Source organism: Numida meleagris, chromosome 26 (assembly GCF_002078875.1).
Source record: "Numida meleagris isolate 19003 breed g44 Domestic line chromosome 26, NumMel1.0, whole genome shotgun sequence".
NCBI classification, from domain to species: domain Eukaryota; kingdom Metazoa; phylum Chordata; class Aves; order Galliformes; family Numididae; genus Numida; species Numida meleagris.
The window spans coordinates 671,331-681,942 of record NC_034434.1 but is presented as its reverse complement, the minus strand read 5'-3'; the positions used below and the strand labels follow the sequence as shown (position 1 = coordinate 681,942).

The following is a 10,612-nucleotide window of genomic DNA, read 5'->3' as shown; positions in this document are numbered from 1 at the left end:
CCCCCCAGCCAACTCCTGTCCCCCCACCGTGCCGGGGGTCCCGATGAAGGGGTGACCCCTCAGCCCCTACCTGAGCTGCAAGGAGCGCTGTAGGCAGCATCCGTGCGGTCACCTGCAGCAGGAGCGGGGACATGGGCTCAATGAGCTGCTCCCGTTAACGAGCCAAAGCTCGTCAGTGTGAACAGTGTGCTTTGGGGCTCCGGGGGCAGCTCACCCGTCTCGTAGTAGTCGTACAGCGTCACGGTAGCGGGCTGGAGGTTCCTCACTGGGAAGTCCTGCGTGGCTGCAAAGGTGAAGGTCTCCTCCTCCTTTGTCAGCTGGGAGATGACCCAAGGGTGAGGCACAGCTGGGTCTCGACACCCCAGCATCATCCCTGTGCCCTGCTATTGTCACCCGTCTCACCTGGTCCAGGTAAATGATCACCTGGTCACTCTGCACCTCCACCTTCTTCACCAGTTTCTGCCTCTTCAGCTGAGGAATAGGGAGCACAGGGCTCAGCACCACGTGGGTGTCCCTGTGTCCCCATGCTGGGGACCCAGAGGGACAGCAGGGACCTCTCACCTCTACCACCGAGCTCTTGTCCGGGATGTAGCCTGATGGCATCTTGGCCTCGATGACAACCATGTTGGTGGCAGCACGCTTTCCAGTGTACCTGCAAGGAAAGGCAGAGCCTCACGTTGGTGCTGGGGGCTGCCTGGCCCCCCAAAACCCCTGGGGTGACCCCAAACCCTACCGTGCCCGGAGGAGGAGGCGGAAGTGGGTGCTGGCATCACTCGTGCACGTTTTGGGCTCTGTCTCTACGCTGAGGTTGAACGTCCCCGTGCTGGGAGGTGGTGGCATGTTGTAGCGCAGCGTCACCTGGAGTGAAATGGGGGGTGAAGGTCACCTGGAAGGTGACACGTGCGCATGGGGACTCCATGCTGTACCCACCTGCACCAGAGCACAGCCCTGCCCGCGGGTTTGCACCCTGTACAGCCCCGGCAGCTCGTGCAGGGCTGCCTGCTGCAGCACCAGCCGGTTGCTGGCTTCCAGCATGAAGTCATTCTTGGAGCCTGTCGGGGCTGTCACCGTCACTGCTAAGTCCCCGCTGTTGCCATATGTCAGGGTGGCATACTTGGCCAAAGCTTGGAGGGCCACCACAGTGTCCTGGGCAAGAAGCGCCGAGTTGGGGTCATCCCAAGTTGCAGCTGGTGGCATTCCAGCCCTGAGCTGGGAGAGCCCGTGGTGGTACCTGGGTGGAGGCAAAGCCTCCATAGGGGTTTTGCTGCTTGCTGAGCCAGCGGACGATCTGGGAGGCTCTGGCCAGGTCGGCACGGGACACTTGGGGCTGGGTCAGGTACGCCAGGAGGACGTAGGCTGTCATCTCCACCTCCGCTGGTGCAGCCTCAGCCCAGAGGGACTCAGTGGGCAGAGCTTTGTCCTTCCTCTTCCAGAAGAGCAGACCCTCTGGGAAGAAAGGGTGGGAGGGAAGACCTCAGTTCCCTGCTTAGGGTGGGTGGGCAGCCCCAAGATCCCAGCTGGGGGGTCCCAGGTGGGATGGGGGGCCCAGAGTTACCTGTGCTGGTGGCGAGCTGCAGCAGGCTCTGCAGCTGGGCTTGCTGCTGCTCCTCACGCCCTGCCAGCCCGCAAACATACGCCAGCAGTGCCTGTGTGTAGAGGTTGTCAGTGCTCGATGCCTCCAAGCACTTCAGGGCTGAGCTCACCATTGGGTCCTGCGGTGGAAAAGGGGACACTGAGTAGTCAGGAATGAGCCAGAGACGTGGACATCACACAGTGGTGGACTTCTGCCCAGTTACAGCAGCACGGCCCAACACATCCAGACCTCAGTGCTGGGCTGGTCCCATGCCCCAGCACCCGTCCCCAGCCCCACGGGGTTATCCTCACCGTTGGGGACACCCCCAGCTCCAGCAGTGCAGCCGTGACATAAGCTGACAGCGAGAGCTCATCCGATACACCACCCTGCAAAAGGACAGCAAGACAGCTTTGTCCGTGCCACCTCCAGCCACGTGTCCCCATGTCACCCCATCCCCACCTGCAGGGCATTATTGAAGAGCTTGCCCACGCTGCGGAAGCATCCTGACTCCATCTGCTGCTTCTGCAGCCAGTGCTGCGCGTCCGTGATGTGCCGCTCCTCGATGGCAATGAAGGCTCTCGCTTGCCCAAAGGACTTGAGGACAAATGCTGTCAACCTGCAAGGCGTCAGAGGGAGGGGAGCATGGGGGACAAATGGGGACGGGGTGCATTTGGTGGCAAGAGGAGGCGATGGGGATGGCACCGCACCACCCCACGCCATGTGGACCCTTACCAGGTGTTGCCACTCTCATCGCTCTCCCCAAAAGCGCTGTAGGAGCCGTCGTTGTGTTTGTAGAGCAGCTCTCGTTGGTAACCTGCGTGGAGATGGGGATGGCTATTGACACATCGGTCTTTGGGTGAACCCTGGAGGATGCCCACCCCTGGGTGCAGGTACAAAATGAGGAGGGATGCGGGGGTGCCTGTTGGTAGCAGGAAGGGGAGGGGGAGGACGCTGACCGCTCTGCAGGAAGCCCTGCGCCTTGGCGCGGATGTCGGAGTTCATCTGCCCACTCTTCTCCAGGTACTGCTGGATGTAGATGTTGGGGGCGAAGCGCACCATGTTCTGTTCCCCGCAGCCATAGGGCATGGCCAGGAGGCGGTCCACGTTCTGCAGCGCGTTGCCCATGATGTCACCTGCACCGGGTGAGGATCATCGTCACCAGCGCGCACCCCATACCCCCATCCCATCGACTTTGAAGCATCCCACCTGCAGCTGAGATCTCTGCACCTCATTTCCATCCCTTACCCATCACAGTGACATGAGCTCGCTGGGAGCCCTTCAAGATGTTGGCAGGAAGCTCCAGGGACACTTCTTCAGAGGCTGTGGGGATGGAGGGCGATGGCAATGAGGTGGCAGTGGATGTGGCTCCGCAGCATCCTCGCCCACCCCTTGCTGCTCCAAGGGGCCCATGTCCATGGCTCCTCCAGCTTGGTGGCCCTCATGGCCAGCATCCCCATGTTCCCCCAACAGTGCTGGATGCTCCTACCTTCCTGGCAGAGCAGGGAGCTGTGTGCCTTCTCCACCAGGATGCCACCGGGCTGTAGGAAACAACACACGGTCAATCCTGTATCCTCCATGTCCCCCAGGGCCATCCCTGCACTGACGCTTGGTGCTGTCCCACTCCCAAGACAATGCATTGCACCCCCAGGTCTGCTCAGCCCCCATCTTTCTTTCCTCCCTCATAACCTGTCTGACCTGCACCAGTAATGGCTTTATCACGGTGTCCACACGCCCCTGGGCCGGCACCACGGGCTCCTCGTTGCCACAGAGCTCCTCAGAGCTTATGGCCTCAGTGCTGACGGTGATGTTCACCTCTCCTGCAATGCCAATGGGACATCCAGTCACCACAGAGCCCCCCAGCCAACACTGCAGCCCCATGGGCTTTGAATGGGCCTGGTTGGGTTGGGATGGGAGGTGACAGGGAAGGGATAAGTGGAGCAGAGAAGAGCTTGGGAGATGGCATCATGTTTTCTGACACTCTCCCTGTCCACCCCACTGTATCAGAGGGTCCCCAGGCAGCAGGGCAGGGAATCCCTGTGCCCATACCCAGGTTGGTGGCCTTCACATCCCACCGGAACGTCTTGGCTTCATCTGCACAAACACAGCTGCTGTACACTGCACCTGCAACTGCTGACACCTCCAGCTCCGCTGAGTCTGCCAGTGTCACCTGGACCTGCAGACCACAACAACATCAGCCACCTGCCAGGGCACAGCCCCCAGCCCCCTGCCCGCCATGCTCACCCGTAGGCACTGCCGCAGGTAATTGAAGACAGTGGCAACCAGAGAGAAGGCTTCACCACGGATCACAGCATAGGGCAGCGCCAGGTCCACAAAGAAGGGTTTGAAGACTGTGAGGGTTGTGGCAGGGGCCAGCCCCAAGCCCACGGGTGCTGTGCAGAACATCTCAGCTTTCCATTCCGTGATGGCATCGGGCACTGTCATAGTCATCTCCGCAGAGCCCTCCTCCCTGCAGGACAGAGCATCCAGAGGCCACCAAGGGTCACTCACTGGTGGTATCTGAGCTGGTTCTCTCCAGTGAGGGGAAGGAGCCATCCTGGGAGCTCTCCCCATTCCTACTCACCCCACGGGCACCAGGTCCCACAGCCACGTCTCTGGGAAATGAGTCCGGGGAGCTGGCGGCTCTTCCTCTTTGCTGGGGGCAGGTGAGGCACTACCCAACAAGGGGATTTCTATCCTGCTACTCAGCATGGGGATCATTGTCCTCTCTCTGTTTATGGCAGTGGACCTGGATTCCCCTAGAAATAGCAGAGCAGAAACGAGGTTTCCATGGGTTTCTGCTGCCTAGCCCAGGGCTGGATGTCTGTGGAAGGCAGACACAAGCAGCCAAAATCCCCTCAACCAAGAACTGAGCCAGCCTGGAAGCCCTGTCAGATAGCCTTCCCCACCCCACCAAGAGTGGGGATGCAGGGCCAGCCCCTCCTGTACAGAGTGCTTTTTGAAGATCGTAGAATCATAGAATGGCTTAGGTTGGAAGGGACCTTAAAGATCGTAGAACCATGGAATCATGGCATGGTTGGGTTGGAAGGGACCTCAGAGCCCCACCAGCCCCAATCCATGCCCTGGTGTCCCCAGCCAGATCAGGCTGCCCAGGGCCCCATCCAGCCTGGCTTTGAATGCCTCCAGGGATGGGGCATGCTGGCAGGATGCTGACCTCCAAGACCTGTCATAATGTGCATCTCAGGCCTGTAAAATCTCTCTTTGCAAACATCCTTCGTCTTGGCATTGGTGAGAAGCTTCAGTGCTGCATCCTGTGAAAAATAAAGGAGGTTGGCCATCTCCAAAACCAGTGGGATGATTATTCCCACCTGAGCAGTGAATGGTCATGGGGCACTGCTGAGCTTTCCAGGCACTCTGCACAAACCACAGTTGGCTCTCAGCAATGAGGCTGAAGGCTTTACCTGAAATAACATGTAGGGGTTCATCTGGAAGTGGTCCCAGTAAGGTGGTAAAATATATCTCCTTGAACGGCGAGAATCTTCAGGCTCTATCATGGTAACTCTGGCGATGGGGAAGGGGGGATAGTACCAGGAAGGTGGACAGGGCGGTGGGTCTCGAATTCTTCCAGGGTAATCAAAACTGGGAAGCACTTTGTAGATCTGGGAATAAAGATATGTATTAGGCACAAAACCATGCCACCTTCACACCCTACGAGGGGCTGAACGATCTACTCCATGTCACCTTCTCTTCCATCCTGCCCGGTCTATGGTGGTGCTAAAGGGGAAAAAGTCATCATGGGATCGCCTACCTCTGCTGTGCTGAGCTCAGCCTCGGGCTTCAGGAGCAGCACGCTGCGATCCACGGCACGGATGGCACAGAGGGAGCCTGGGGCTGCCTCCAGCTCCATCTTCAGCGCTGAGCCAGGCAGCGCCCGCTCCTTGGAAAAGGCCATTTTCACCTGGGGGGGACAGGGGAAGGACAAGGAGCCATGGATGCGGAGCTCTTCTGGAGCAGCATGGCATGGATAAAATCAAGCTGAAGGTTTGGGGGATCTGGGTGTGGGCTGGAGAGACTGTGATGCTGTGACATGTCTGGAGCAGGGTGAGGCAACAGGATCATGGAATGATTTCACAACTCACCTTGTTGGGGAGGCACTTGAGCACGTTAAGCTTGGTGCTGGCAGCCAGCATCTCACCATTGGGGAGCACTGCGTAGCACAGCACCGTGGCCATGGGCGCCAGCTCGAGACTGGTGGGCAGCTCCAGGGAGAAAGAGCCTCTCAACCCTGGGACAAAGAGGGAAATGAGGTCCAGGCACAGGCAGCAAAGCCCTACACAGCCCATCCCTGCAGGACCCACTTGCACCCAAAGGCAGCTCCTTCCTGAGGATGTTGGCAATGGTCCCCTTGGCCAGGACCTGCAAAAGAAAAGAGGGGAATGGCCAACTCAGAGCCATACCCTGTTGGAGGATGTATGCAAGGGCTAGAGTGATGGGATGGTTTTGAGGTTGTCCGGTCTTCATTCCCAACAAGGACTCCCCTTTGCAAGTACACATACACTGGTCCATTAGTCTAGCCAACGGAGAGCAACCATAGCCTGACTCTCCAGGACACAGCCATGCACTTGTGTGTAGATAAGGAATCCATGCCGTTACACCTGCTGCCCTTCCTCCCCAGATGAAGACTCACCAGGAAGACAACGTCCAGGCTCTGCAGCTCGCTCCCCAGAGCCTCCTTGTTGAGGGTATAATCCACGTGGAGCTGCTTGGGCTGGCTGCAGGACAGCTTGCCCTCCAGCCGGCGGATATGCAGGAAGCTCTGGCTCTTCGAAAAGAAGGGGCTGAGGTTCAAATAAGCTGCGTTGAAGGTGGGTAATGAGGCACCATCCTGGCTGTGAGCCGACGTGTTGACTTTGCCCTGAGTGATGAGGGTGGAACTGATATAGGCTGTTGGCTTGGCTTGGAGAAGTCTCCCCAGCCTTGTAAAAATGGAGAAAGCCATGTGAGGAGCCCCAAAGGGTGACCCAAGTTTCTTACAGTCAGGGTGACTCTGTTACGCCAGCCAGAGGTGTCCAGCTCAAAGGAGGCTCTCCCAGATTTGTCCGTCAGGAAGCTGTGTTCTTTCTCATTGTTAACGATGAGCACCAGCTGCTGCCCCTCCAGGGCAGAGCCATCTGCTCCCTTCAGCTGCATCTGCAGAGAGGAAAGGCGAGAGGCATGCCTTGGGCTGAAGGCACAGGGCAGGGGTGGGGAGTGGGGCTGCCAGGAACCCCCATTACCGTCCCAGTGTAGGGCAGCCCACGCTTGTAGAAGTCATCAGTGTTTTCAAAGGTGACCGTGAAGATTTTGTGCAAAATTCTGCAGGTCTTGGTGTTGTTCATCTCCACCCCTGTGGAGAAGGAGCGGGGAGATGAGTGTGTCTTGGCGACACAGGGCACAGCTTAGCCTGAGCCTGATTCCTGCACACCTGTACCTCTAAATCACAACACTACTCACGGGCTTCCCTGGAGAGACCGATGCCTCCATGCTGTGTGCATTTGGGTGCACACAGGGATGAATGCAAAAACACTCCCACCAGCACTCCTACCTGTCCCCTCCTCCACCAGCGATGCCTTCACTTGGAATTCCTTCTGCAGTCTGTAGTTGCTCAGGTTGAAGGAAGACATCAAGACCTCTGTTGAAAAGCAGCCGTTCTTCTCGGTCTGGAGGGAGGGAGTTAACCACACTCACCAGCACTGGGACTGGCTGTCCCAGTCTCACCCGTGCTCCCAGCTTTGCTCACCTGCCCATCAACCTCAGTGCAGATGTCCTTGCTTTCCTCGGGAACAGGTGGATACCTTCTGTAACTCCAGGGCTGGCACAAGCTAGCATGGACCTTCCCCTGGACAGGCTTCCCGTAGGTGTATCTATGGGGCAGAGGGTGGTGAGCGTGTGAAGGGTCCTCCATCCATCCCCTCCACGTTGCCACAATTTGGGCTCACCGTCCACAGATCTGCAGCTGGAACTTCTCATCCTTCTCCCACACGGTGGGGGGAAGATCAATGGTCACCTCAAATTTGGGCAGCACTGGTGGAGAAACAAGGCAAGAGCCGGGTTGCCACTCCCAGCACAAGGACATGGGCTGACATAGGGTGGCCATGGGGACATGCCAAGATGGGGCTCCCACCCGCCATGCACCTCCCATCCCCACACACCATATTCCTCCACGCTGAAGGAGTGAGTCTTCCTCTCCACGTGAATGGTGTATGTGCCCAACGCCGGCTCTGCAGCCAATGGGAGGGACAGTTCCACGATGCCCTGCCGTGGGCTCACATCTCGCCACTGCGCAATGCGGTTCCCTCTGGGATCCTGTGCATGGGGACGAGCAGTTTAGGTTTCTCCTCTCCCAGCTGTGCCCCCTTCCCGAGCCCACCCAGGAGCTCTCCCACACTGACCTTCAGGAAGACGAGGGGTAGCTGGAAGGCAAAGAGGAGATGGTTAGAGGGGAAATTCGGTGGGTCTCAGCAGGGTGGGGACATCTCTGAAGCCACGGGCAAAGCACAGTGAGAGCTATTTAGGTTCAATATTGGGAAACATTTCTTCTCCAAAAGAGTGGTCAGGCATTGGAACTGCTAAGGAAGATATGGATTCATTGTCCCTGAAGGTGTTCAAGAAACATGGCACTGAGAGACATGGTTGGTGGGCATGGTGGGAGCAGGTTGGGGTTAGACTTGGGGATCTGAGAGGTCTTTTCCAGCCTTCATGGCTCTATGCTTCTATTTTTGGCAGGCTGTGAAATTCCATCCTTTTGGTCTGTTTTGAGGCTGATTATGAGCCTGTGGACGGCTTGAGGTGGGCTGAGCACTGCCAGCACAGCATGGGGAGGTAGCATCTCCCAGTGCCTTTGCCTTCGACATTTCATCTGGGAACCTTTTGCCCTTCCATTGACATGATTGATTGCTCAGGAGTACCCGACTGAACTAACCTGTAATTCTGGTGTCTTGTGATCCTATTGATATCAATAGCACTTTCCCTGCTTCCTACTCACTGCTCCTACATCTCTCAATGAAATTGGGAACATTGCCACATTGCGTGTGCAGTTCTGCTTCCTCCCTTCTTGCCCTCATGAATGACACAACACATTCCTAGCTCAGGGTGCCCAGCAGCTCAGTTGGCTGGGGCAGGATTCCCACTGGCTGATCCCCACACCTGTGCCACAGACAGAAGGACAGTAGTGCCAAGGTCACCTCCCCCTCCCCTGTCCTCAACCCTTCTCTCACCTTCTTCTCACTGGCAACGAAGTTTTTATCCAAAGAGACGATCCGAAATTTCACTGGAAAGAGCAAGAAGGAGTGAGTGGTGGGTTCATTGCCAAAGGAAGATGGATGGAAACCCACTCTGAGCCCTGCAGTGGGGCTGGATTCCCTCCCACCCCTCACCTTGCTGTCCAGGCTTGTAGACAGCTTTGTCTGTCTGTACAAAGATCCCAGGCTCCAGGGCTCTCAGCATCACGCTCTTCCTGGAGACATTCAGGGAATCTCCCCTGAATGAGACGTACAGAAGTGCAATTTCCTCCTTCCTCTTGGAGGGGGCTGGAACCTAGCGGGGGGAAATGCCGGAAGACAGTCAAGGTGCACAGATATTTTTCCTGTTTTCCCCACAAAAAAAACGGGGGAAATCAGCCTGGCTCAGTGGGGTTGGAGGCAATGGGGTGCACAGGGCATTCTGGGGTGACACTCACAGGGAAGGTGACGTTCAAAAGCAGCCGAGGCTCCTCAACCATCCTCTCCAGCAGGGTGATGTTTCCAGCCCCATCTTCTCTCTGCAGCTGGATGGTCACCTGGGTTGGCTGGTGGACATTGCTGAGATGGACCCATACTGTTGCTGAATATGGGTGGTAGAGCACAGCTGGGGATGTCACCACGTAATGCCTGGAAAGGAGAAGAATCACAGAGCCATTATGTTGGATTAAACCTCTAAGATCATCAAGTCAAACCCCAACCCCTCCCCATGATGTCCACTCATAGAATCACAGAATCATTAAGGCTGGAAAAGATCTCTAAGATCATCTGGTCCAACCATTCACCTACTGCCAATATTGCCCGCTAAACCTAAGTCCCTAAGTATGTCCCCATATCCCATGTGGCAGCCAGGAGCACATCCTGGGACAGTCCCCATGGGGTGACATCAGCAATAAACCAGAGCTACCAGCCCCAAAAACTTCCAGCTGTCATGTCCTTGGTGCTCATGGGCAGGGACAACTCCCTACCCCAAGCATTCCCACCCTGACCAGCCAAGGAGCCAAGACTAAATGCCCTCCCAGCAGACACAGACAGACAGATGGACAAGAAAAGGGCTTACAGTGCTTCAGATGCTCCAGTAGTGAGGTGGAAGATGAGAAGGAGCAGCCAGGTCGGGGCTGCTGGCGACCTCATGCTGATGAATGCCAGGGATGGGTGAAGCCTTCTGTAGCTGTTGGGTGGCTGTAGACCTGTGTCTGTTTTGCTGCAGGCTCTGAAATGAGAGCTTCACTTTTCCCGATCGAGCAAAAAAGGCTTGGGACGAGCAGCCAATGCGGACTTGCAGATATAACTAAGGCAATATTTGCCATCCTGGGTTCAAGGCTGTGATGGATTTTTGCAATTTGAGATGTTCCCGTAGGCTGGAGAGGCTCAGAACCAGGGGGCAGGACCTTCCTACACTGCTTTGCTGGGAAGTGATGATAGGAGGGAGCAGGGCCAAGTTCCCAAAATGAAAGTAGGCAGTACACTGTGTGAGCCAGTGGCAATTTCTCAGAAGGGTTTGTTTCCAGATCTTTCCAGTTTTCCCAAACAATAGATTTGGGGTTGCCTTTTTCCCAAATTTCCTCCAATCTCATCAAAACAGGCAGGAGCACTGGAAGCCAGGATGGAGATGAGCTATTTCCCATGGGTTCCCCACCGTCCTTGTAGGAACAAGGGGGGAGCGTGGTTGCACGCTGGCCCCCAGCCCATCCATCCACCCCCAGATGTGGGTGTGGGTCAGTGTCCTACCGGGTGTCCCCAGGGTGGCACGGTGTGACAGAGATGGGCCCTTTGGGACATGGGGGTGGGATAAAAGTGGGGA

General features: G+C 56.8%; 1 protein-coding gene across 1 annotated transcript in view; it reads right to left on the bottom strand.

Annotated features, from left to right (window-relative positions):
* Positions 1-10,125, bottom strand: part of LOC110388506 (alpha-2-macroglobulin-like protein 1) — a 10,695-nt gene extending 570 nt beyond the window's left edge. Inside the window, exons 1-35 of the mRNA XM_021377863.1 lie at positions 9,869-10,125; positions 9,249-9,438; positions 8,947-9,106; positions 8,788-8,840; positions 7,963-7,983; positions 7,723-7,876; positions 7,510-7,594; positions 7,311-7,434; positions 7,116-7,230; positions 6,808-6,917; positions 6,566-6,721; positions 6,219-6,446; positions 5,890-5,947; positions 5,671-5,816; positions 5,340-5,489; positions 4,993-5,190; positions 4,746-4,842; positions 4,155-4,329; positions 3,815-4,040; positions 3,620-3,746; positions 3,269-3,390; positions 3,060-3,111; positions 2,819-2,893; positions 2,530-2,706; positions 2,306-2,387; positions 2,033-2,189; positions 1,885-1,959; positions 1,556-1,712; positions 1,232-1,446; positions 931-1,146; positions 734-858; positions 562-652; positions 403-471; positions 215-317; positions 71-112 (exon numbers count right to left, since the gene is read on the bottom strand). Coding sequence (XP_021233538.1) covers positions 71-112; positions 215-317; positions 403-471; positions 562-652; positions 734-858; positions 931-1,146; positions 1,232-1,446; positions 1,556-1,712; positions 1,885-1,959; positions 2,033-2,189; positions 2,306-2,387; positions 2,530-2,706; positions 2,819-2,893; positions 3,060-3,111; positions 3,269-3,390; positions 3,620-3,746; positions 3,815-4,040; positions 4,155-4,329; positions 4,746-4,842; positions 4,993-5,190; positions 5,340-5,489; positions 5,671-5,816; positions 5,890-5,947; positions 6,219-6,446; positions 6,566-6,721; positions 6,808-6,917; positions 7,116-7,230; positions 7,311-7,434; positions 7,510-7,594; positions 7,723-7,876; positions 7,963-7,983; positions 8,788-8,840; positions 8,947-9,106; positions 9,249-9,438; positions 9,869-9,942 — 4,405 coding nt within the window. The 5' untranslated portion in view covers positions 9,943-10,125. The remainder of the gene's footprint in view (positions 1-70; positions 113-214; positions 318-402; positions 472-561; positions 653-733; positions 859-930; positions 1,147-1,231; positions 1,447-1,555; positions 1,713-1,884; positions 1,960-2,032; positions 2,190-2,305; positions 2,388-2,529; positions 2,707-2,818; positions 2,894-3,059; positions 3,112-3,268; positions 3,391-3,619; positions 3,747-3,814; positions 4,041-4,154; positions 4,330-4,745; positions 4,843-4,992; positions 5,191-5,339; positions 5,490-5,670; positions 5,817-5,889; positions 5,948-6,218; positions 6,447-6,565; positions 6,722-6,807; positions 6,918-7,115; positions 7,231-7,310; positions 7,435-7,509; positions 7,595-7,722; positions 7,877-7,962; positions 7,984-8,787; positions 8,841-8,946; positions 9,107-9,248; positions 9,439-9,868) is intronic.